Source organism: Delphinapterus leucas, chromosome 1 (genome assembly GCF_059928025.1).
Source record: "Delphinapterus leucas isolate spDelLeu-1000000601 "Yukka" chromosome 1, BTC_Dleu_Yukka2, whole genome shotgun sequence".
NCBI classification, from domain to species: Eukaryota; Metazoa; Chordata; class Mammalia; order Artiodactyla; family Monodontidae; genus Delphinapterus; species Delphinapterus leucas.
Genome location: NC_143129.1, coordinates 79,520,349 through 79,546,440, shown reverse-complemented (window position 1 = coordinate 79,546,440; position 26,092 = coordinate 79,520,349). Strand labels below are relative to the sequence as shown.

General features: G+C 47.4%; 1 protein-coding gene and 1 non-coding gene across 3 annotated transcripts; one reads left to right on the top strand and one right to left on the bottom strand.

The window, feature by feature from the left end:
* Window positions 1–16,794: 16,794 nt before the first annotated feature.
* On the top strand, window positions 16,795–16,867 carry TRNAD-AUC (transfer RNA aspartic acid (anticodon AUC)). Its single transcript has one exon. It is a non-coding gene; the product is annotated as a tRNA-Asp (tRNA).
* A 2,809-nt stretch (window positions 16,868–19,676) lies between these two features.
* On the bottom strand, window positions 19,677–25,795 carry S100A16 (S100 calcium binding protein A16). Of its 2 annotated transcripts, none has more exons than XM_089915201.1 (3): window positions 25,563–25,795; window positions 20,723–20,900; window positions 19,677–20,419 (listed from the first exon to the last, which is right to left on the bottom strand). In XM_089915201.1, exons 2-3 carry the CDS (start codon window positions 20,873–20,875, stop codon window positions 20,315–20,317), a joined length of 258 nt encoding a protein of 85 aa, XP_089771327.1. In that variant the 5' UTR covers window positions 20,876–20,900; window positions 25,563–25,795; the 3' UTR covers window positions 19,677–20,314. The 2 variants fall into 2 exon arrangements, with proteins under 2 accessions (XP_089771327.1, XP_022415322.1); XM_022559614.3 differs by having other exon boundaries at window positions 19,677–20,408; window positions 25,563–25,768.
* Between the last annotated feature and the right edge of the window lie 297 nt (window positions 25,796–26,092).

The window sequence follows — 26,092 nt, the reverse complement described above, 5'->3', positions numbered from 1 at the left end:
TGCGAGTCCCAGCTCACTGGTGTGTCAGTGGCTGCAGGTGCCCGCTGGGACTGCACAGGCCTGTGTATGTGCGCTGGAGAAGCCAGAAGGCAACTGGGGGGTCATCAGGAAGAAGAGGGCAGGGGTCACCTCAGGGAATGAGGGAGACAAAGTCACTGTTTTGGTTTAATATTCATTTATTTATTTATTTGGCCGCACCGGGTCTTAGTTGCGGCACACGGGATCTAGTTCCCTGACCAGAGATCGAACGTGGGCCCCCTGCATTAGGAGCGCGGAGTCTTAGCCACTGGACCACCAGGGAAGTCCCCAAAGTTACTTTTAATAGCCAGCACCAGAACATACCTGGAAAGGCCCCCTTTGGGTAGGAGGGGGGTCTGGCAGGAGGCAGGAAGGCAGTGAGAGGTGGAGATGGCTCTGTTATAGTCAGCTGGGGTGAGCAGCGGTCTGTGGTGTGTAAGGACGCCCCGGGAGGGTTGAAGGGAGAGGAGAAAACTCGAGCCTCCTGCAGATTGCGACGTGGGCAGGTGACGAGGGGCCGGACAGCTCCCCAAGTCCGGTGGCCAGGCCTGGGTGAGGCCACAGCCTCCCTCACCCCACTCCTCCAGGCCCCTCCCCAGAGAAAGGCAAACACTGAGGCCTTTCAGGACCCAGCCCAGGGAAGGGGCTTTCAGAGAAGAGCGGGCTTCACGCTGCCCCTTCCCAGGCCCCCGTCGCCTACTGCCCCAATCCAGTCCCGGCACCGCACTTCCTGTGGGACCAGCTCCCCTCCCCGTTCCAGATGTCCACCAGCTTATTTCCCCTCCCCCAGCACCGCTAGTCCTAGGTGACTCACCCGTGGTTCCAGGCCCAGATGCCCAGGCAATGAGTCAGCGGCACCGCCCTCCTCTCCCAGGGCCAGGGCAGCCGCAGTCCCAGGGCAGTAGGCAGAAATCCCAACCCAGCTTGGGAGGAGAGAGCACTGGCACAGACACCCCGCATCAGGCCCACCCGGGGAGTTTTGGATCATGATACCACAGAGAAGCTCAGACTGAGCACTCACAGAGGGTCAGACATCAAGCCGGGCTGCTGTCTTCCTGCAGGCCACAGTGGGACTTGGAGGCAACCTGAGCGGCATACATGAAGTCAGGCCTTGCGGCCCCCAGCATCCTCTCCTACACCTTGCAAACCACCCAGTGTCCCTCCTCCCCAAGGCACTTGGACCCCTCATGCTACTGCTCTTCCCCATCAAAACCTACTTCAGGCCGAGCCTGGAATAAAAGTTGTTCACCCTGAGGTTAAAGACCACTGGGGTGCAATGCATTGCTTTTTACAGCAGCTCTTCCATTTTAACTGAGGACTTCAGCAGACGCCACTTCTGCTCAGAAACTACAGTGGTGTCCCCATGGCTCTTGCTGGCAGTGAAATGCTTCAGGCTTTGACCCCCCACCTGCACTCCAACCTCCCCTGCGTATCTCCTAACTGCCTGCTCACTGTACCTGAGCACATGGGGGTACGTGCACCTGGGGTGGCCAAGACTCCGTTCATGTTCATCCTTCTGCTCAGAATGTGCCCACTCACCACACCCCTTCCTGCTGAAATCCCACCTATCCTTCAAAGGCCATTTTAATGCCCCCGACCTCACAGAGCCTGCCCCCAATTCTGTCTCTACCTGCTCTGTCCCGCACCAAGCACTCCTTCTGTCCTGTGTGCTCAGAGCATTCTGCTCTCCATTGAATCACTCGTGTGCTTGTCTCCTCTCGTCCTCACTCCCAGATGGTGAGCTCACAGGGCAGGGACTGCATAAACAAAGGGTCTTGCCCACACCAGGTGCTAACCGGGAGTTTATGGTTACCGAATGCGGGGTGGCGTGCTGGGGGCAGTATTTAGGAGCCAGGGGGCCTTCCCACCTCCCCAAATCACATCACTGATTATGCTACCAAATCATAACTTCTCCTGTGGATCCCAGGAGTGGAACTGAGACACTGGGTTGGAAAATGGAGCTTCAGAGAGCTATGAATCCCTGAGAAGTGACTGCAGGAAACATCACGCTCGTGGACCCTGTGAGGGAAGGAGCAGAGCAAACTCCCCAGCTGGCAGGGATGGAGATGGGAGGCAGATGGATGGAAACTGGGAGAAAAGGTCTGAGAAAAATAGAGTCACAGAAACAACGGGACTGTGAGGGAAAAGAGAAGAAGACCAGAAAGATGAGAGAGAGAGAGAGGACAAGAGTGCCACTGATTGCTAGGGGCACTACCTGGACACCTGTCCTTAAATAGGAACTGAGGCCAGGACAGTGCCCATCAAGGGGCCATATTCCTGAGACTGATGAAAATCACATAATTTGCCACTAACTTGCTGTGTGATCTAGAGCAATTCCCTCCCCCTCCTGGCAAAACAGGATTGGATTGACTGACCCCTAGATTCCAATCCCGCTCTACATTCTCCACTTCTCCATGAAGGCAGAGAAGCCAGGACACAGGCAGGCAGTGGGCACATCCTGGCAGTGACTGTGCCCATGCCCAGACTGGGAAACTGGGTGTCTGCTTTCCGTCCATTCCTTCGCCCCAGCTCCAGGTGCCAGAGGTTTCCCACCAGCGGCTCCTGGGCTTTGCCTGTCTTGTTTATGCCTCCTGGTGGTTGCGACGTGGCATTGCAGGCTGGTCTCCGGGCTCTCCTTTCCCTCCCTCCCGTCGGGGTCTGCCTGTTCTTGCCCTGCCCTGCTCCTGACTCAGGCAGGAGTAGGCAGTGCTGATTCATCTCCAGCGAGCCTTCCCACACCCACACCTCTCACACCTGCCTGATGTATGAAGTTTTTCCAGCCCAGGTGGACTTCTAAGATGGAAGCTGTACGGCTGTAAACTGTTTAAAAGCCACAGGGAGGAGTCAGGAGGGAACTAGGTGGCAGAAGTGAGGGGCTGAACACTGCCAAGCTCTGCCAACCCACTCACTATCCCGGGGGCAACTTGGCGGGAAGAGAAATGGTCTTGCTGTTGGGGCCCCAGATTCAAGCCCTGGCTTTCTCCTGACTTACCGTGTGACTTTGGGGGAGTTGCACCAACCTCTGAGCTTAAACTTTTTCACTACAAGGACCCCTTTTATTCTTCTTCTCCCCACCCAGCCCCCCGCAAATATGCTTTTAAATATTTTCTCTTAACAAACTTTATGAAATAATTTATCTACTATCCCCTGACAGCCTGCTCAGCATGAGAGAACCTGCATTATCACACTGGGTGTGGGTCATTCTGGATCTGCTGTGTGTAATGCATTTGTCATTCCCTTTGCTGGAGGGGTGCAGACTGACATTATGGGGCACCTGCTGTGTGCTGGGTAACTGTCTGTATATCATCCCATTTAATTTACAGAACAATCCCAGGAAATTAGTACAGTCTTACCCCACTTTACAAAGGAGAAAAATGAGGTTCAGGGAAGTTTCCCCAAGCTCACACAATGAATGAAGCATGACTTAAACACAGATGATCACAATGGTAAACCTCCCCTATAATGTCCAATCACCAAGAATCTCCAAGAGGGGCTTCCCTGGTGGCGCAGTGGTTAAGAATCCACCTGTCAATGCAGGGGACACGGGTTCGAGCCCTGGTCCGGGAGGATCCCACATGCCACGGAGCAACTAAGCCTGTGAGCCACAACTACCGAGCCTGCACTCTAGAGCCAGCGAGCCACAACTACTGAGCCCGTGCGCCTAGAGCCCGTGCTCTGCAACAAGAGAAGCCACCGCAATGAGAAGCCCGCACAGCAAAGAAGACCCAACACAGCTAATCAATCAAACAATCAATCTTAAAAAAAAAACTGAGAGTGAAATTTGAAAAATTACATAAAATAGGCAGCTTTGCAAGGGGAAAATATATATTTTTTTAATATATATATATATATATATATATAATTCACCAAAATTGACTAAGAGAGAGGAAATCTGAAGACCTATAACTATTAAAGAAATTGATCCGTAGTATAAATCCACACAATAATGATAAAAATTAAAAATAAAACAGACCCGGGCTTCCCTGGTGGCGCAGTGGTTTAGAGTCCGCCTGCCGATGCAGGGGACACGGGTTCATGCCCCGGTCTGGGAAGATCCCACATGCCATGGAGTGGCTGGGCCCGTGAGCCATGGCCGCTGAGCCTGCGCATCCGGAGCCTGTGCTCCGCAATGGGAGAGGTCACAACAGTGAGAGGTCCGCGTACCACAAAAAATAAATAAATAAATAAAACCGATCCAAATGATTTTTGCAGGCAAGTTTATCAAATAGCCAAGAAAAAAAACTTATACAAACTTATATTTCTAGAAAAAAAGGAAAGAGTGCCCAGCTTATTTTATGTGGCAGATACGAAATAAGCTTTGCAGTAAAGACTGCTGGTTGCGCCATTACCTATTCTCTTGTCTCTCATAGCAAAAGAATCTGTACTTTTAAGTTCAAATAAAGGTCACACTCCCCAGCCTTCCTTGCATCTAGGAGTAGCCACATGACTGAGCTCTGGCCTAGAGAAGTAAACAGAAGTGATGTTACTGAGCAGGACATTATGGAGACTTCCCCGGACAGACCTCCCCCACACCACCATGTCCTCCTCCTGCCTATTATTTGTAGAAAAGCTTTGGTCTCCAAGGCCTCCCATGAGTCACAAAATGCAGTCTCAAGAGTCAAGGACTGAAAGAATGGGAACATATAGTAACAAAAGATAGCAGTTTGGCCAGGAGAACTGGTAACAATTTAAACAGGTCAGCCACATGGCAGTCACAGAATCGCTCACTCCTCCCTGAAGGACATAGAGAACAGAGTCTGATGCACATTCCTGAGTTGTTTTGCAGATACTAAAACCACCACCAGAGGGAAAAAGCTAACTACATGGTAACCAGACTATAGCCATGATATAAGCTGCTCCATCCTGAGCAGTACTAAATCTATGGCTTGCCTAATTCCAGAAACTGGCCTCAAGGAAATGGGAACAAAGCAACCCTGGAGCTATAGATTGACTGCTCTTAAAACAATCAAGATGATGCTGACCAGATCACTGCATGACCAGTTCTGAGATGATTGTCAGAGTTGACTGTTACTGTTCGGCACATAGCCCCTGCCTGCACACCCCTGAATCTTCCCAGTTTTTTCCTATAAAATCCTTTTCCCTCTAACTGGCAACTTGGAGATGGTTTGGGGGGCACTAGTCCACCATCTTCCCAGGTTGCCAGCTTCCTGTATAAAGCATCTTTTTCCACCAACCCTTGTCTCTCGAACATTGACTTTTGAGCCAAATCTGAGTTTGATTCCAACTCTGGCCAGTAACAGCGATAGATGCAACTTCTGATTCATGCCCTTAATGGCAGAGAACATGCTGTTCTTTCACTGCTGTTTAGAATACAGATGAGCCATTTGGACCATACAAACCAGGGATAGCTGAGCAGAACCCCCAAACTAGCCCTAGACCATAAACCTCCAGACAGTACGTGACAAAGCAGTCAACTTCTTCCTCCTTGCCTCTGCTATTTTTGGTATTTGTTACACACAGCCAAATCTGTGTACTAAGTAAATCACCCTACATGTGAACGCCAGAAATGTACCATATGAGAAAGGGAAATCAGAAACCAATCTCAATTATGCTTACAGATACAAAATCCTCAGTAAACTATTAGCAAATGGAATCCATCATTATACTTAAGAAAAATGCATCATGCCTAAGTTGGGTCAACATCATGAATGCAGAGACGGTTTTAACATTAGCAAATGTATTAATGTAAGTCACCCCATTAACAGATTAAAAATTAAAATTATATGATTATCTCAAGAGATGCCAGAATAAATTCAATACCCATTCATAATGAAACTCTTAGTAATCTAGGAATGGAAAAGAAATATCTTGACCAACAAAGGGCATCTATCAAAAACTTAGTTCAATTTCATTCTCAATAGTAAATGATTTAAATTATTCTTTTTTTAATATAAATTTATTTATTTTTGGCTGCATTGGGTCTTCGTTGCTGCACACGGGCTTTCTCTGGTTGTGGTGAGCAGGGGCTACTCTTCGTTGTGGTGCGCAGGCTTCTCACTGTTGTGGCTCCTCTTTTTGCGGAGCATGGGATCTAGGTGTGCAGGCTTCAGTAGTTGTGGCACGTGGGCTCAGTCGTTGTGGCACACAGGCTCTAGAGAGCAGGCTTAGTAGTTGTGGCACACGGGATTAGTTGCTCCGCGGCATGTGGGATCTTCCCCGACCAGGGCTCGAACCTGTGTCCCCTACATTAGCAGGCAGATTCTTAACCACTGCACCACCAGGGAAGTCCCTAAATCATTCTTATTAAAGTCAAGAACAAGGAAAGGATTCCCACTATTATCACTTCACTCTACGTTAAACTGAAGAGTATGGCCATTTTTCTTAAGGTCTAAGGATTAGGAAAAAATAACAAGATGATACAATTGTCTCCATGGAAAAACAAGAACCCTGACAGCTGACTACAAACAGTGCAACATAAAAGCCCTGTTGGGATAAGACACGGATGAACATAGGTGTGGGCTGACCTGGGGCAGCAAAGCCCCCTCCTGCAAATCCCCAGAGCTGGAGGATTACAACCTAAAGAGACTGCCTCTTCCCAGAGCTGTGTTTTAAATTAAAGTTCGAAGGCATAGCCCTTCCCAGAATGTTGCCTAGTAGAGTGACAGCAAAGAGAATAGTGACCCTAGTTCTCTGGTGTCTTTGGCTGTCCACACTGAAGGCCCCAATACCCATCACCAGACACAATAACTGAGAACAAACCCCACCCCAGCCCAGGAAACATGTACTTACAAGCCAAAATAATCAGAACCTGAGGTGTATAGCTATTATAATGACATAATAAGAGCAAGCTAAACCATTTGAAGTAGAATTGTTGAAATTGATGAACCAAGAAATTAAAATAAGATAATAAATATCCTCAAAAAGATAAAGAACAACTGATAGAAATAAGAACAAGAGGTCATAAAAAAAGAACCAAGTAGACATATCAAATATAAAAAATATATTTGTTGACATTAAGAACACAACAAGTGGAAAAAATAAAGGATGGATACAGCTGGAGAACAAATGAGTGAACTGGGAGATCAGACTGAGAAAAATCTCCCAGAGGGCAGAAGAAAAGATTAAAGAAAGAATACTTCAAAAGGAGCTAAATGACATAGAGAATAAAAGTGTGAGATCAGGATAATAGGATTCCCCAAAGAGACGAAGAAAAAAAGGTAGGGGGGAATAGCTGAAGAAATATGGTAATACATTTCTGAGAGTTAGAGTAAGGTGAAAGTTCTCAGCTTGAAATGGCTCACAGAGTGCTAACTGGGGTAACTAAGGAGGGGAAAAAACACATTTAGACTCATACTGAAATTTAAGTGTATCAAATCAGATAAAATTCTAAACATCTCCAAAAGAAATACAAAGGAACAAAAATCAAACTGCATCAGACTTCTCAACAGAAACACTAGATGCAAGAAGACAAAGTAGCAATGTTTTTAAACGTTGAAAGAAATAGTCAAAATAGCCAAATAGTCATTCAAATGCGAGGGTATTAAACTCTGGTGGTCCAGGGGTTGTGACTGCTCTTCCGCTGCCTGGGGCCGGGTTCAATCCCTGGTGGGGGAAATAGGATCCCACAAGCAGCCTGGCACAGCCAAAAAAAAAAAAAAATCCTCAGGCATAGTAGGCCTCAGGAAAAAGGCCAACATTAAAAACACTCTTCGGGGGCTTCCCTGGTGGCGCAGTGGTTCATAGTCTGCCTGCCAATGCAGGGAACACGGGTTCGTGCCCCGGTCCGGGAAGATCCCACATGCCATGGAGCAGCTGGGCCCGTGAGCCATGGCCACTGAGCCTGTGCGTCTGGAGCCTGTGCTCCGCAACGGGAGAGGCCACAACAGTGAGAGGCCTGCGTACCGCAAAAAAAAAAAAAAAATCACTCTTCGGGACTTCCCTGGTGACACAGTGGTTAAGAATCCGCCTGTCAATGCAGGGGACACGGGTTCGAGCCCTGGTCCGGGAAGATCCCACATGCCATGGAGCAACTAATCCCGTGCACCACAACTACTGAGCCTGCACTATACAGCCTGCAAGCCACAACTACTGAGACCTCGTGCCACAACTACTGAAGCCTGCGCGCCTAGAGCCCATGCTCTGCAACAAGAGAAGCCACCGCAATGAGAAGCCTGCGCACTGCAACAAAGAGTAGCGCCTGCTCACCACAACTAGAGAAAGCCCGCATGCAGCAACAAAGACCCAACACAGCCAAAAATAATAAATAAATTTATTTTTTTAAAGAAAACAACACTCTTAGAGAAAGTACTCAAATAAGAAGAGAGAAATGAGGATGATGCCTGAGACATGGGGAGTAAAACTGGTTAAATAATATAATAAAACTGATTATTTTTAAAAGCCAAAGGGCAAGGGAGAGAGAGAGAGAGAGAGAATGAAATGGTTGGTTGGAGAGCAGCGTCTCCAGTTGCTGCAGGTTATATTTGCAAAAAAAGGACTTGGCACACAATTTTATTATCGGCTTGAGGAAAAGTACTTGAGGGACAAGACAGCTAGCCTTTGGTTGGGGAATTACACAAAAGAAGAATCAACCTGAATTTTAAGAACTGTCAAGATGATGAGAGAAGAGAGAGGAAAGGGCAAGACTAAAAGGATATGAGGGTGTGAAAAAGTACTTTTGCTCTTAAGGGAAATATAAAATGAATGATACATTTAGAAATTATTCTAAGGAGGAACGTGGAGTTAAATTAAAGCAATCACAACATTGTAAAAATATAGAATATATAACTTTTAAAATATAAGAAGAAAGTTGGCTCCATCCGTTGGAAAGCAAGAAAGAAAAAAACGACAAAAAAGGCACAGTATACAGAAAATTTGAATGTCAGAATAAGTCCTAATACTATAAAGGAATCTGTAATAAAGATGAACAAAATAAACATACTTGTTAAAAGACAAAGATTCCCAAGTTGGGTTTAAAATTTTTTTCAGCAATATGTTGCATACAAGAGAAACATTTAAAAGAAAAAAGTATTAAATGTTTAAATTTTAAATATTTTAAATAAAAGAACAGGAGAAAATACACCAGGGAAATATAAAGCATAAGAAATATCATGGAAGTAATTTTGATATTTGATAAAAGAGAATTCAAGATGAAAAAATATGAGACAAGAGGAACATAATACAAGAAAATACAAACATCATGAACATTAAAACACCAATAATATAGCCTCAAAATATATAAAGCAACAGCTAACAAAACTTCTGGAAGAAATAAATAAATTATGGTTAGAAATTGTAATGCACTTTTCTCAGAAACTGATCAAGGAGACAAAAAAAAAGCAGAAATATAAAATAGCTGAATAATGTTATTGGTAAATTCAAACTATTTGGTATATATAGAGAATCCTACACCCAACAAAGAGAACATAAACATTTTTTTCTAGCACATGTGGATCATGTAATATTGAATAAGCTCTAGGACACAAAAGAAGTCTCAATAAATTTCAAAGAATCATTATTACACAGATTATGTTTTCTTACTATAATACAATAATAATTTTAATTAATAGATAATAAAATAGTTTTAAAAGAAACAGAAAAAAAATGAAAACAACCCTACTGTTCATCAACAGTATAGAGAAATAAATTAGAGCTTTTTTTTTTTTTTCTGGTACGCGGGCCTCTCACTGTTGTGGCCTCTCCCGTTGTGGAGCACAGGCTCCGGATGTGCAGGCTCAGCGGCCATGGCTCACGGGCCCAGCTGCTCTGCGGCATGTGGGATCTTCCCGGACCAGGGCACGAACCCGTGTCCCCTGCATCGGCAGGCAGACTCTCAACCACTGCGCCACCAGGGAAGCCCTAGAGCATATTTAAACAATGAAATATGACACAGTAATGTAAATGAATGAACTTCATCAATATGGATAAAACAAGAGAGGAAGTTGCAGAAGAATCCATGCGTTATGGTACTATTTATGTAAAGTGCAAAAACATGCAATACTAAATAACATATTGCTTAGGAATATGTACACATGTGATCAAAATTATTTTTTTAATCAAGGGAATCATAAACGCATAATTCAGGATAGCGGTAAAAAACTATAAACTCATAATTCAGGAGCAAAATTTGCCACCCCAAAATGTGTCTCTTTGGCTTGAAGATTAATTTAATTTTAAGAAACATAAGACTCAGGAAGTCTTTCTATTAACGTCCCCTTTGCTGCCTAAAGAATTTGGATAAAAGCCAGAATAAAGCTATCACCAGAGCTATCTGCAAAGAATATAGGGTAGGTGTGGTAGGGAGAGATCAGAGTCTACTAGTGTCCAATTGTCTCTGCATGGCCCAGCAAATATTTATTTACAAAATATTTGCTTCGCTATCTCTTACTGAATTGTCTTCCTCTCCTTTGAAGCTCCAAACAACTACCCCCAAATTCCTTTTGTCTTTAGCTGAAGATGGTATTTAAGGTAAGGGTTTTGACCATTTTGGTGAGTTACTTAGTTTTCCTAGGTCTCGCCCATGTATACATCTTATTAACCTTCTGTTTGATTTTCTCCTGTTAATCTGTCTCATGTCAATTTAATTCTTAGACCAGCCAGAAGAACCTAGAAGGGCAGAGGAAAATTTCCTCCTCCCAATAGTGGCTACAGCTGTGGAGAGGGCCAGTGCAATATAGGATTGCATGTGGAGGCCTTCACCTAGATCTGTAAATTTTGTTTGTTTTAAGGGATCTAAAGCAAATATTTTTTAAATTCAACAAAGCTCATGACTGGATAATGTGCTATTTTCTATACTCTTCTGTATGCTTGAAATATTTCTACATTAAAATAGTAGGAAAATAAAAAGAAAGAAAAGAAAAGAGAGCATCCATGGAAGGAAAGCCAGCCACAGACAAGGTAGGAAAATCCAGTTAGCCTGAGATTTTCCCATGGAACTCACAATGGCAGCAAACAGAGGAGCCATGTCTACAGGGCACAGAGAGAAAGAATGTATGACCTGAGAATTTTATGCCCTGCCAAGCAGCAACAGTCTCAAGCTGAAAGAACTCAGGGAATACAGAAGCCAAGAGCCCTTTGAAATCCAACCAACCAAATAATGACTCAAATAAAGGATGCCGGAATGACGAAGCCAGGCTAAAAGGTCTGTTTGTGAGAGCTGAATTCATAGAACTAGAACTAAGACCAAACTTGCATTGGAAATCATGTTTACAAAACAGAATGCGAATACTGTATACGTCGACATTTTTAAATTAACTAATATAACTATCAGAAATTGGTAGATTGGGGCAGGGGAAACGGGAATAAGTGTAAATATACTGTTTTCCTCATCCTTCTGGTAGGTGGTGAGGAGTTGTTTTTTATCTCTGACTCTTTTACAAGCTAATATTTCTCATGATGAAAAATAATTTATTTTTCACCACGAGATTTATTTTATTTCATAAAATTTAGTAATTTGTTCATTTTCCATTTTTCCCTTTTGTTATCTACAAGTAAAACTTAAAGAGTACTTTTTATTATAAATAACATGTATTGTGGTCCCATTTTTGTAACTGTTTTTTCTGTAAGTCTATCTATCAGTCTCTCTAGCTGTCTATACTGATAGAGAGCCAAATGGTATTCAACAAATGTTAATGCTTATTTCTGGGTGGTGGGATAGTGATTAATTTTTTTCTTTCTTCTCTGTATTTTGCTGCTTAATTTGTTGCTGTTGTTGCTGCTGCTAATGGATATGGGTCATGGGCATTCTTTTAGAAGAAACAGAAAAGATGACCTTGGCAGTAATTTCAGGAATGGATCAAGGCAGGACTTGTGGGAAGCAGAGAAGATTGGCCCTTGCAGTGGGGGGAGATGGTGATGGTTTTGAAATGATGGGAAGGGCATTAGAGAGGAAAAGAAGTGAAAAGATTTGAGGTTTATTTTTGAGGTAGAACCAATAGAACTTGCTGATCAGTTAGGTATGGGGAGTGAGAGGTAAGGAAGACCCCAAGAAAACTTCTGGATTTGACTTGTATGGCTGAGCAGATTGTAGCGTCGTTTATATGGGAAGGTGGGGTTGAGGATGTGGATTTGGAGGGAAAACCAGGAGTTTGTTTTTGGACTTGGTCAGTTTCATATACTGTGAGACATCCATGTGGAAGTTCATTTATTCAACAAATATTGAGTACTTACTGTTAGGTGAGCCAACACGGGTTGTGAAAGAATTCACAGAAGTATTAACAAGGGAAAAAGCGAAAGTTATTCACTTTCTGAGGGAGGAAAGAGGCCAGACGCATAGAGTGGCATTAGCCCCAAAGGCTGGGGGTTTGAGCCTTTCACTGGGCTTCAAAGGGCAAGGTGCAGGAAAGAGGGGGTGGGTTCATATCTATTTTGGTCCAGAGTTGTTTCAAAATTGGATGTGCTTCTACGGGGTGTGTTTTCTCTGAGAATCTGTAACTTTTTGTCTTCAGAAGTTTCCCAGTCCTTGGGTGCCTGAAAGAGACTTGATAGTGGCCCTTGACAGGCGTTACTCTATTTTGAACAATGTTATATGGATTTACACTTACTATGTGCTAGGCACTGTGGGATGCTACAGTGAACAAGAGAGACAATGAAATCTTCCCTCGTGGTGCTTGCAATAAACAATAAGTAGGGACTTACCGGGAAGAATCCGCCTGCCAATGCAGGGGACACGGGTTCGAGCCCTGGTCTGGGAAGATTCCACCTGCCACAGAGTGACTAAGCCTGTGTGCCACAACTACTGAGCCTGTGCTCTAGAGCCCACGAGCCACAACTACTGAGCCTGCATGCCACAACTACTGAAGCCCACACACCTAGAGCCCGTGCTCCGCAACAAAAGAAGCCACCACAGTGAGAAGCCCGCGCAACGTAACAAAGAGTAGCCCCCACTCGCCGCAACTAAAGAAAGCCCGCGCACAGCAACAAAGACCAAACACAGCCAAAAATAAATAAAATAAAATAAATTTTCTTAAATAATAAAAATTTTTAAAAATAAAAATTAAAAAAAAAACAATAAGTAAAACACATAGTATTTTAGAGGTCACAAGTGCCATGAGGAAAAATAAAGCAGGAAGCAGGAATAGGGTATAACAGCCTGTGGAGAGGTTCAATTTTTTTTTTAATATTTATTTTTTTAATTTATTTATTTGGCTGCACCAGGTCTTAGCTGCGGTACGCGGGATCTTTGTTGCAGCACGCAGGCTCTTAGTTGCAGCATGCGACATCTAGCTCCCTGACCAGGGATCGAACCCAGGTCCCCTGCATTGGGAGCGTGTGGTCTTAACCACTGGACCACCAGGGAAGTCTCAAGAGGTTCAATTTTAAATAAAGTGGTCAAGGAATTTTCCACTGAGAGAGAGACATTTGATCAAAGACCTGAAGTAGATGAGGGAGAGGCCATGTGACTATCTGGGGAAGAGAGTTCTTCTCTAGCACCCAAAGAGGGGATAGTGGGAACCTCTGATTTATAGGCAGAAGTTCAATTGGTATCTGAAATGGGGGGGGGAATTCGGGGGGACGTTTTGTAGGACTGAGCCCTTAACCTGTAGATCTGATGCTATCTCCAGGTAGATAGTTTCAGAATTGAGCTGAATTATAAGAGACCCAGCTAGTGTCAGAGAATTGCTTGGTGGCGTGAGGAAAAATCTCACACATTGAATTGGAATTGGTGTCAGAAGTGCAGATGCCTTTTAGACACAACCTCTTCTCTTCTCACTCCATGCTCTATCCCTTGGCATGCTCATCCATGCCCAATGCTTAGGTTTCCATCTATGTTTCTGCCTCCCAAACTGCCAATCCAGCCCTCCTCTCTGAACTCTGGATGTGTATATCCAACTACTTCTTTGACGTTACCATGTGACTATTAAAAGAAGATGTCTAAAACTAAAATTGCAATATCCACACACCTACTGCCCCAAATCTGGGCCTCCTCCAGTTTTCCCTGTGGCAATAAATGGCACCACCATGTATTTGGTTTCACAAGCCAGAAATATGGGAGTCACATGCACACCTGCCTCTCCCTGATCCACCATGTCCAGCCCATCAAGGCCTGACTATTTTACCCCCTAAATCTCTCACGAATGCATCCACTTCTCACATTTCCCCACCACACCACTCCCCAGAACTCACTGTTCTTCATCTCTGCTTTATTTTTCTTTACACATCATATGATTTCTTTGTTTGTTTGCTGCTCACGTATCTCCACCTGACTAGACTCCAAGCTCCATAGAGATAGAATAGTGCCTGGCATGTAGTGAGCACTAAATAAGCACGCGTTGACTGGATGAATGAACCTGCACTCTCTCCACCCGAGTTCAGGAGATAATCGTAGTTAAGAACAGCAGCTCCCAAATCAGACTGCCTGGGTTCCACCACTTGTCAGTTCTATGATCTCTGGCAAGTTATGTAACTTCTCTGTGCCTCAGTTTCCTCACCTGTAAAATGGAGATAACAAAAGTACTTACTTCATTGGGTTGTGGGGATTAGGGAGTTAATATCTGTGAAATAGAACAATGCCTGGTATAGAGTAAGTACTCAGTAACAATTAGCAATTATTTCCTATTATTTGTTAAATTACCTCTTCACTGGTCTCCCTGTCCCAACTCTACCCCCTCTCTTAATCTTTTCCATTATTGCAAAATGGAATTTTAAGTGAAATTTTTCAAAGTGCAACTCTGATCATGTCGCACACCCAAGCGCACACACACACACACACACACACACTCACATTGCTGAAAAAACCATTCAGCGGCTACCAATCCTTAACATGTCCCTCAGGGTCTTGCCCACGCCTCCAGCCTCACCTTGTATCTCTCTCCACCTTGTTCTTGGGTTTTAGCCACACTTAACTTTCCCTCGGTAACTCATCATGCCCCCTTCCTGCCACAGAGCCTTTGCATATAATGGTCCTTCTATCTAGGTAGCACTTCCTCCCCTCAACTTCACTCTCACCCTCCCTCCTCCCTTTGCCTGGATAACTTCTGCTCATCTTTCAGATTTCAACTCAAGAGTCACTTCCATAATGACATTCCCCACTCCCAGACTAAAATTCAAGTTTCTTTGTTTAAAATTACCATAGGGAATTCCCTGGTGGTCCAGTGGTTAGGACTCAGCACTTTCAGTGCCGTGGCCTGGGTTCAATCTGTGGTCAAGGAACTAAGAGTCCGCAAGCCATGTGGTGTGGCCAAAAAGAAAAAAAAATTACTGTAAATTTGATCCCTTAGCAGTTGACCTCAATTTGTAATTATCCACTTGTTTGTGTTATCACGTGGTTATTTATTGTCTTCTCTAAACTGAAAGCCCCATAAAATCAGGAAACATATTTTTCCTCCTCTTTTTATTGCAGTATCTACTGTGCCTGGCACATACAAAGTACTACCTTCTGAATGAGTGAATGAATAAATGAATGAATGGGTCCTCAGCAGAAGCAACCACAACCACCATACAGGGCCTGTAAAGGGCTTAACCCTTCGTAGTTATCGGGACCCAGACACAGACAACAGCCTCTGCCCTTTGGGCAGTTCACAGAGTTAGTAAAAGAGGGGGTCTGAGTGGCAGGTCTGCTGGTCACCAGCAGTGTGTCTTTGACTAAGTCACGTCACCTCTCTGAGCCTCCATATCTTCATCTGTAAAATGTGGATCATGATTCTTATCTCACAGGGTTAAGGAGGACCAAATGAGCCTTGGATGAGAAAGTGTTTTTTAAAACTTTTAACATTGAACAAACAGAAAGAATTGTTTTATTTTCCAAAAGGGAACTTTACTAGGAATTGAAATGGAAAGAAAAGCCAAATATACAGGAAGTACAAAAGCTGACCCAGGTGGCTTTAGTTTCCTTACCCTAATGTGGCAAGATAAGCCAGGTTCTCATCCCATAGAATGACAAGCCTGGCTACACCTCAGTCCCAATAGTTTAGACACTAGGCCAGGCCAGTGTGAGACACAAGACAGAGGGACCCTTCTCAGCTCCACTGTGGGACCCCCACAGGGACCTGTTCTGGCCCCCTATCCCCTGCTCTGCTCGGGCCCTGCTCAGGCCATCTGGTCCCTGGACTCCTGGGTGAAGGAGGAAGGCCCACCCTTCTCTGGCCCCAACACTCCCCAGAGAGGCCTCCAGCTGAGCTGCCTGACCTCAAAGTAGCTGCTTTTGCTCCTTTAGGGCCTCTCTGGCTCCAGGCCCTGGAGCCCAATCCTTGATTGTTGTTAAGTTTCTCTGACCTCCACTGAAGCTCAGCATCCTCCCCAGTGCTCTAGGCTTACACTTAGACCCCTTTAGAAACAGGCCTGTAACTGGGGTCACACACCAGCTCATTTCCTGCCAGCTGCTCTTAAGTCTTGACCAGTGGAGTGTTTGTTTCCAGACACAAACCAGGGGCAGTGAAGGGAGCTCTATTCTGAGTTGCCTCCGGGATCTCTCATGCCATCCCCACACCTTAGGCTTCACATCAAGTCCTTGGCAAAAGACTTGTACACTGAAAATGACAAACCATTGCTGAAAGAAATTGAAGAAGGCACAAATAGAGGGAAAGACATCCCATGTTCATGTATTGGAAGACTTAATATCATTAAATATCCATACTATCCAAAGTGACCTACAGATTAAATACAATCCCTATCAAAATCCCAGTGGCATTTTTTTAGAAATAAACAAAACTATCCTAAAAGTCATATGGAATCTCAAAGGACCCCAAATAGCCAAAACAATCTTGAGAGAGAAGAGTAAAGCTGGAAGCGTCACACTTCCTGATTTCAAAACGTATTATAAAGCTACAGTAATCAAAACAGTATGGAACTGGCAAAAAGACAGACAGACATACAGGGACTTCACTGGTGGTCCAGTGGGTAAGACACTGTGCTATCAATGCAGGGGGCCCAGGTTCAATCCCTGGTCAGGGAACTAGATCCCACATGCATGCCACAACTAAGAGTTCACATGCTGCAACTAAGAGGCCCGCATGCCACAACTAAAAGATCCCACATGCCACAACTAAATATCCCACATGCCGCAATGAAAATCCTGCGCACCACAACTAAGACCCAGTGCAACCAAAATCAATCAATTAATTAATTAATTAAAAAGACAGACATACAGACAAATGGACCAGAATGGAGAGCCCAAAAATACACCCTCACATATTTGATTGAATGATTTTCAACAAGGATATCAAGAACACACAATGGGGAATGATAGTCTCTTCAACAAATGGTGTTAGGAAAACTGTATATTCATATACAAAAGAATGAATTTGGACCCTTACCTTATACCATATACAAAAATTAACTCAAAATGGAAACCTAAAAGTAAGACCTGAAACTATAAAACTCCTAGAAGAAAACATCAAGGAAAATCCTCACGACATTGTAACAAGCAAAGATTCCTTGAATATGACACCAAAAAAAGATAACAAAAGCAAAAATAGACAAATAGGACTACATTAAACTTAAAAACTTCTGGGGAACAAAGGAAATAATCAACAAAGTAAAAAGATAACTTACAGAATGGGGGAAAATATTTGCAAGCCATATGTCAGATAACAGGTTAATTAATATCCAGGATGTATAAAGAACTACAACTCAACAAAATAAAACAAAAAATAACCCACTTAAAAATGAGCAAAGGATTTGAATAGACATTTCTCCAAAGTAGATTACACAAATGGTCAAGAAGCATATGAAAAGATGCTCAACATCACTAATTATCAGTGAAATGCAAATTAAAAAGAAAAAGACACAAGATATCACCTCACTTTCATTAGGATGGTTACTATCAAAAAAAATTAAAACAGAAAATAACAAGTATTGGTGAGAATGTGGAGAAATTGGAACCCTTGTACACTGTTGGTGGGAATGTAAAATGGTGCATCCACTATGGAATAGTATGGAGGTTCCTCAAAATTTTTTAAATAGAACTGCCATATAACCCAGCAATCCCACTTCTGGGTATACATCGAAAATAATTGAGGGGACTTCCCTGGCTGTCCAGTGGTTAAGACTCCGTGCTTCCACTGCAGGGGACATGAGTTCGATCCCTGGTCGGGGAATTAAGATCCCACATGCCATGCTGTGCGGCCAAAAAATTCTTTAAAAAAAGAAAAGAAAAAAATTAAAAATAGGATCTTGAAGAGATAGTATCACTCCCATGTTCATTACAGCTTTATTCACATTAGCCAAGATCTAGAAGCAACCTAAATGCCCATTGACAGATAAAAGGATAAAGAAAATGTTGTATATACATACAATGGAATATTATTCAGCCTTCCAAAAAAAGGAAATTCTGTCATATGCTACAACATGGATGAACCTTGAGGATATTATGTTAAGTGAAATTAGCCAGTCACAAAAGGGCAAGTACTGCATGATTCCACTTAATATGAGGTAACTAAAGTAATCAAACTCATAGAAACAGAAAGTAGAATGGTGGTTGCCAGGGCCTGAGAGGTGGGGAATGGGGAGTTGCTGTTCAGTGACTATAGAGGTTCAGTCCTGTAAGATGAAAAAGCTCTAGAGATCGGCTGTACAACAATGTGCATATAGCTAACAATACTGCTATGTGCACTTAAAATTTATGAAGAGAGTAAATTGATGTATTTTATCACAATTATATATATATAATGTGAATGAGTTCTTCACCATTGAGTCAAGGTAGCATTGTGACTCCCCAGGACAGGCAAAGGGTGTTCTTTACTCTTTTTTTGGCTATATTGGGTCTTCTCTACAGTGCGCGGGCTTCTCCTTGCGGTGGCTTCTCTTGCTGCAGAGCACAGGCTCTAGGCACGCGGGCTTCAGTAGTTGTGGCATGTGGGCTCAGTATTTGTAGCTCACAGGCTCTAGAGCGCAGGCTCAGTAGTTGTGGCGCATTGGCTTAGTTGCTCCACGGCATGTGGGATCTTCCCAGACCAGGTCTCAAACCCATGTCCCCTGCATTGGCAGGCCGATTCTTAACCACTGTGCCACCAGGGAAGTCCCTGTTCTTTACATTTTTAACTAGAGAAGGGTTGCTGTGAAGGAGAGATGGTAAAGAAGACTAGTGTGCTACCTTGACTGCAAGCCCATTCTGAGGCAGGTCACTTTTAGAAGGTTGAGGATCTGTAATGGATTCCAATAAAATTGTCTATGCCTGTGCATCTTTAGAAAAACCTTAAACCCTAGGGGTAAGCTGCCCTGGGTTGAAAACCATTGATCCAGAGCCCACAGGCTGGATTTCCTGCCCCATTTCTCTTGGGGGCATGTGCTGTCTTTCCATGGCAGGGGAGAAACATAGAAGCTGTCATTGTCCCCTACACCAGGCACAAGTCCCAACTCTGGCCTTCCACACCCCTCTTTCTTTGCAACCCACTTTCTCATCCCATAAACTTCTCTGTGTATTAGAACAATCTGTACATGAGAATTCAGTGTCTCTGTGCTATTCATGACTCAAGACTGAGGGTTGCAGCGCCTCTCTCATGGAATTTCAGTGAGGACAAAATGGGATACACTGTGTGCCCAGAAGTTGAATGTGAGTTGAGCTTGGTCTATGAGGGCCCAGAGGTGATGACACATGTGGCCTTTGGCCCTTCATGGAGGAGGGAAGTAGCTGCTGACCCGGGGCTGACAGCACCAGCTGGGATCCCAGAGTTCTACTTCTTTCTTGCTCTGCCCTCTCGGTGAGATTTCCCCTTGCCACCCCCTTGCACCGGGGCCCATGGCAAAGATCACCAAGGCATGAGGAAGTTCCAAGGAGGGGAAAGGTTTTAATGAACATTACAAAGGGACTTGGTGAGGGGGACACAAACTCCAAATCCAGCCTTTGTTGCCCATTTCAGTGGCTCAGGAGGGAGGGGGCTCAACCCTGTTCCCAGACCCAGAGGCAGCTGGAGGGCAATCCCTGGAAGTCTCCTCTACCCAGCAGAGGGGCTGAGGGAAAGGGGAGAGAGGAGTCTCTGCTGGTGTTGCCAGGAACAGGGAGACCTGAAGCAGCAAGCTGACCTCTAAGGTCAGAAGAGACCCGGAATCAGGCAGGAACATCAGAGGTCAGAAGGGTAGATAACAGGTGGGGAAACTCTTGGGTCCCCATACAGCACTGTCACAGAGGGGCCCCAGGGTCTGCTGGCTCCAGGGACTGAGACCCTCAGGGAGACACCCCCAGACTGAGACACTCACAAAGGGGCCCTGACGTCCCCCCTTGCCCTGTTCAGCAATTGTCAGGAGAAGGTCTAGCGGGAGAAGAGAGGACAGGGGTCTGGGTGGGCAGAGGAGGGAGCCTAGGAAGAGCATGGGGGAGGGGAAGGTGAGAGGGTCCTCTAGCTGCTGCTCTGCTGCTCCTGCTGGCGGATAAGGTTGGCGATGGGACTAGTGATGCCACCTATCAAGATCCAGTACTCGTCGAAGCTGATGCGCCCGTCGTGGTTGGCGTCCAGGTTCTGGATGAGCTTATCAGCAGCCCTTCGGTTCCCGGTGTCCTGGCGAGGAACTGAGGGTCAGCAATACTGAGGTGGCAGCTCTACAGAGGCCCCAGCAAGGACCCTAGGCAGAGTCCAGGGTCTGGCCTGGGCTGCTGCTGCCCTTGGAAGATGGGAACAGAGCCCTCACTGGCTCAGGCCTGGGCACCCTGAGGACAGAGGGCTGGGCGGGGTGGAGACCCCTGGTTTTGGGGGGATAACTCTGAAAGGATAGAAGCGGCGGTGGGGAAGGAAACCCAGAGAGGGCAAGAGCTTCAGGAGCTGGGTGGGGTAGGGGCGCGGAGAGGCCAGGCCCTTGGGTCGGGGGACCTCACCGTCAGCATATGGTTGAGCTCCTTCTGAAGCATCTTCCGGAAGCTGCTTTTGCTGATCTTGTCCTTGGTCAGGCTGTGCTTGGACACGTATTTGTAGAAGTTTTCCACCAGGACGACCACCGCCTTCTCCAGCTCTGTGTAGGAGTCCGCCATCTCACCGCCTCACACTTCGCAGGGCCTGGGTGCCAGGATGAGGGGAGGTGAGGAGACGCCACAGGCCACACCTGCTCCTTCGCCTCTCTGCCCCTGTCCACCCGCTGGGCCCACCCCCTGGGCCTCTGGCCCCCCAGGCTGGCTGGTCCTCAGGAGGAAGTAAGCAGGGAAAGGGGAACCCAGGGTGGGCCTGGAATGAGAACTATGTGTCTCCTCTCATCCAGGTGCTCTCCAGCTCAACAGCCTCAACAGGTTTTCCAGGCACTTCCCCAGCCCCAGGCACTGAGCTTGTCAGAGCCCCAGAGAGAACAAGAGGCTCCTGGGAAGAGGATGAGAGCCAGTGCCCATCCTTCCACCTTCTTCATACCTGGCCCACCCAGAGGCCCTGGCCCGGGGACAAACACAGCTAGAAACTGCTAGGATGGGCCACGTCCCCCACCCCCAGGGCTGGCCGAGACCCCTGCCCCAGGCAACAAAGCAGGAGGCGGGGACCTAGGCTCTCCTCAGTCCTTTCCGCCAGGCTCCAGGACAGTGCGTCCCGGGTCTCAGGCCATGGCTGCCCTTCTCTGATAAAGGACGATGTCCCGATCCATCAAGTGAGGCTTTGTGCAGGCCCCCAGCCAGCCCCGGCTAGCCTAACCTCCCTCATACCCACCCCGAAATATACAGCAGGATACAAGGGCCCCTCCCCACCCCATTACCTAAGGAGGAGCCCAGAGGTTCAGCCCCAGCTGGAGACAGCTGAAGATGGAGCCTCCACAGCCAGCCAGAGGCTACACACAACAGCCCCTTGCTCCAGGACAAAAGGCACTCACATTGCAAGCGGATACAGCCTACTGAATAACAGGATATGAGGGGAACAGGCGGATCTACTCTGTGAGTCGCCGCCCATGCCCAGAGCCCCCCCAAGTGAACCCTGACAAATGAGCCTCCCTTCCCGCCCCCAAGCCCAGGAATGAGTTGCAGCTGCCTTGCCCATCGGGTCTTGGCAAGGGAAGGTGGACACCGCCACCAGGGCATCCCATGGTTCGATAATGGAAGGGAAGTCTGCTTCCCCGAGCCCCACCGCAGCCCCTGCCCCTGCCACCTGCTTTCTAATCCTCCTCTTGGCCATCCATCCCTCCTCCTGTGCCCATTGCCCTGCCCTCTCCACCTAGCTGAAGCCTGCCCAAACCGCACCTCCAGGGAAGACTGCCCTGACCCTTGCCCTCTGGTCCTCCTCCCCTGACTCCCACAGACTCTCAGCCAGCCTTGGCTGGGCCCACTAGCTGCTGTGACTGCAGTCTCTTCCTGGATCATCTCTCCCCAGACACCAGAACTTCCTTGAAGCAAGGATAGTGTTTCTTATATGCAGCCATTGTGTTAGGACTGGGAGACTTTGGGACCAAGTGAGTCCCAAAAATTCTGGATATACAACAACTTTAAAAAAATTTTAAATCCTGGATATACAACCTCCCTGCTTTTAACCTCCTCTCGCCCACGTGGCCTGGCCCAATGCTTTGCTCAAGGTAGATGCTCTATAAATATTCCACCTCCTGCCAGCCCTGATACCAGGTATCCAAGGCCCCTGACCACTCTTCGAAGATTTTTCTTTTACTAAACTTCTTCTGGAGAAAGGGTGAGACCCAGAAGGACTAAGCCAGGATGGAGGAAGGAAGGAGAGTTGAGAGGGAGAGGGGTCAGTTTAGGGCAACTCTAACCAGGAATCCTACCCTTCTCTCCCCTGCCTCGTCCACCTGACCGCTCTGGTCTGTGGCCGAAAGAATGAAGTATGGAACCAGGACTGTAGGAAACCATTTTTTTTTTCCAGTACTCTTTATTTATTGTGTGTAATTGTGCGGTTCAATGTTTATACCTTTGTAAGACTTTCATACAAATGCTCTAACATTCACAAATGAGGACAAAAATGTTTCAATCCATGAACTGTCTGCCCTGCTGCCCTTGGGTGGGCAGTTGCCCAGGCCTACGACCAGTATTCCTGGGGATTCCGAAAGCTGCACCCATGTTGGCAAGCACTGTGTCATGCCCTACTCCCAACCAGCCTTGGGAGTGGGGAGAAAGTTCAGAGAATCCCCCACTTTCACCATCCCAGACCTTGTTCCCCAAGTGAGGAATCCTGTGGGAAATAGTCAGGGAGAGGAAAGGATAAGAAATGGGTTGGGGGGGCAGTGTGTCTCTGTCCCTCTCGCCACTGGCCGAGCACTCCCCTCCCACCACCTGCGATCTTGGAGCCCAGTCCTGCCCTTCCTTGATACCATGCCTCAGCCTCTACCTGGCAAGACACAGGTGAGCTCCCAGGAGACATCTCAGCACCTGCTGTCAGGTACACAGTCACCCCAGAGAGCTGCGCTTCAGCTCCCAGGCCTCCCAATAGTCCCCACCCCACCTTCTTCTGGTCAATTGGACAATGCTGGAGTTAATTTTCTGAAGCTTCTTCTGAAGGAAAAGAAGAGTCAGGTGTCATTACCCTTTCTCCCTCCCTTCCCTGGGGGTCAGGAGACAGGCTCTGCCACCACACCCATGCCAAGGTCACCTGCCCCTCCTGCCTGCTCAGTCCTCCCACCAAACCAGGCCAGAGGGTCCCCAGACATGTGGTTGGGGGGAGGGGAGGTGGTGGGCCATCCCGTCAGCCCCTCCCTGGGAAGGGTGGGGCAGGAGGTAACTCCTGCATTGACTTTGCCACAGGTTGATCCTGGCCTGAGGGGGAGGGGGGAGGTGGACAGTACACTGGAGCCTTCCAAAACAATGAGAATGGAGGGACTCAGCCTCCAAAGGACCCTCTCACCTGGGCCCCCAACCCTCCTGCAATGTTCACTGTCTCCACCTTGGCTGATTCATCACTGAGCAACCAAGAGACCCCCACCCTGCCCACCTCAGCCCAGCTTGCTGACTTCTCCAAAAGCCCAAATTGCCCTGACACCATGCTCCTGGGTCTCCGCCACTCCAGCCTCACCCTCCCACCCCCAGGTGCTGGGCCCCACCCCTCCAAGTGCCTCCTCTTCACCCTCCATCTCTTCAACTCCCCAGTCCCTTTCCGTGTGGAGCCCTGAACGTCCACCACACCCTCTAAAACTCACCTCCTCTTCCCACCTCCACACACACTTCTTGAGTCTTAAATTGTTCCCAAGTGTTGGGATATGTCCCTGGACTCCTATTCCTCCTAGTCACCTCTCCTCTAGAGCCTAGGCCACTCTCCAGCCTCAATTTGGCATTCTCTGCATTCCTTTCATCTACCTTGAATTTGTTCACTCATTTATCCACCATTCACTTGCTTACTCTCTCCTTCAATTCCTACTTAATTCACTCATTTGCCCCAGCTGCCTGCAATACACACCGAAGGCTGCAATCTACACTGGGCTGGTAATGCTTTACTCAATTTGCAAGGTTGTTTCAAATTAACCTCTCCAGCCTCTCCAGCTCCATTCTCTGTTCCCTCTTCTCCTGCTCTTTTCCCAGTTCCAGAGGCTACTATCTCACACAAGTGTCCCTGCCTACCCCCCAGCCCCACCCTCACAGGACTCACTGCATCTAATCCACACAAATGTACACAATCACAATGAGCAAGGAATTCTGCCATTTCTGATCCCCTCTGCTTGGGTGACCCATCTACCTTCCAAACTCTTCTGCTTTCAGAATACGTAGCTGGAGGAAGAAGACTGTTCCTCGGAAATTTCTTTCCAAACAAGTGAAGTTGGAGGAGTTTGGTGTGGACACACACACACACACACACACACACACACTGCTGTGGTGTGGACACACACACACACACACACACACTGCTGTGGTGTGGACACACACACACACACACACAGCTGCCCCAGGCCTCACCAACACCCAGAGAGCTCTTTTCTAGTCGATGGGGAAAGTCTGAGCTCCTGCTCACCGGCACTCCAGGGCTCCATCGTGGGTCTCTAAGCACACCAGCCCTCATTCCCTCCGACCTGGGCCAGGCAGGGCAAATGCTCTACAGGGCAGGGGACTCCACCAAGCAAAGCAAGTCAAGCCAGAACCTGCCTGGGTCTTGAGGTAGAGGAGAAGCTGCCCAGTTTCTGGGCCCCTCTCCTGGAGTTCAGGCTCCAGGGGGGGCCTCACCCAGGTTCCTCCTGGGCCCCATCGCCCCTCCCAAGAAACAGCTCCCAGAGCACTTGGGGCCAGTGTCCGGCACCTGCCTGAGTCGAGAGAAGCAACCCAGGCCCCTGCCTCCCCTCCTTGGGCTGCTCTCAGGCTCCCTGGGCCCTCCCTGGTTTCTCCTGGACCCCATCACCTTTCCCAGACACAGCGCCCAGCGAGGCCTGTGTCCAGGGTCTGGCTACTCCCCAACCTCCACCAAACACATCTGCCCTTTTTCTGTTGGGGAAAATCGGAGCAGCTGAGAGCAAAGCTTCTGAACACTCTGCCCGGTGGCCCAGCCCTGGGAGAGGAACCCGGTCAGCTGCTGGGCTGGGGAGGGGGTCTTGCCACCCCATCCACTCATCTGAAGGCCTCTCCAACCCCCAAGCCCACCGGAACGCTCCATTCCCGTACTGGCCTTTTGGGAAAGTTAACAATTGACGAAATCTTCCTGCTCAGTCTCTGCAGGCCCCCCTCCTCAGGCCCCCTTCACTGCCCCTTGTCCGGGCCTCCCAAGCCTGCAGGGCCCCTCCGGCAGCCCCAGACCTCCCAGGACGGGCCTGGGGTGCTCACCTACCTTCTTGGTCCACCTCCTCTCCTGCGGGGCTCTGGGACCTGGGCTCTGGCACTGCCAAGTAGCTACGAGCTCAGCCAGCCAGGACTCCTCCCCGCTGCACTCCCAGAATCTGTCCCACTCCCTCCCGGCCCTGCCTGGCGCAGCTGGCTCAGTGGGGAGGTAAGGTCTGAGCTCCCTCTTGACTTGGCCCTGGGGTTGGGCCCATGTTAAAGGGATACACACCTTTTTAACACCCTTCTGCCCCCACCCCAGAGGGAGTGGTGCAAGCTGGCGCTCCCCCAACCCCACCCTCCTAAACCTGCAGGGCCTGAACAGAATTTACAACTTTGAGAAAGGAAGGGAAAGACTGTCACCTGCCCTTCTCACCTGGGTCACTGGGAGCCCCGTTTCAGGGACCCCTAACAGGCAAGTTCAGTTAGTATTCCAGGCCAGCCTGGCTGGCCGCTTAAATCTCCTTGCTGTTGGGATTTCCGTGGGCTACAGTCAAAAGGGCCCAGAGCGTGGTTCCTTGCCTTCCACCTCCAGTGCAC

What these genes read in the sequence shown, in the direction of transcription:
- S100A16 (XM_022559614.3), bottom strand. Translation starts at nt 20,875, where the DNA reads ATGGCGGACTCCTACACAGAGCTGGAGAAGGCGGTGGTCGTCCTGGTG. An exon ending in AGCTCAACCATATGCTGACG is followed by an intron (nt 20,409 to 20,722) that starts GTGAGGTCCCCC and finishes GTTCCTCGCCAG; the next exon opens with GACACCGGGAACCGAAGGGC.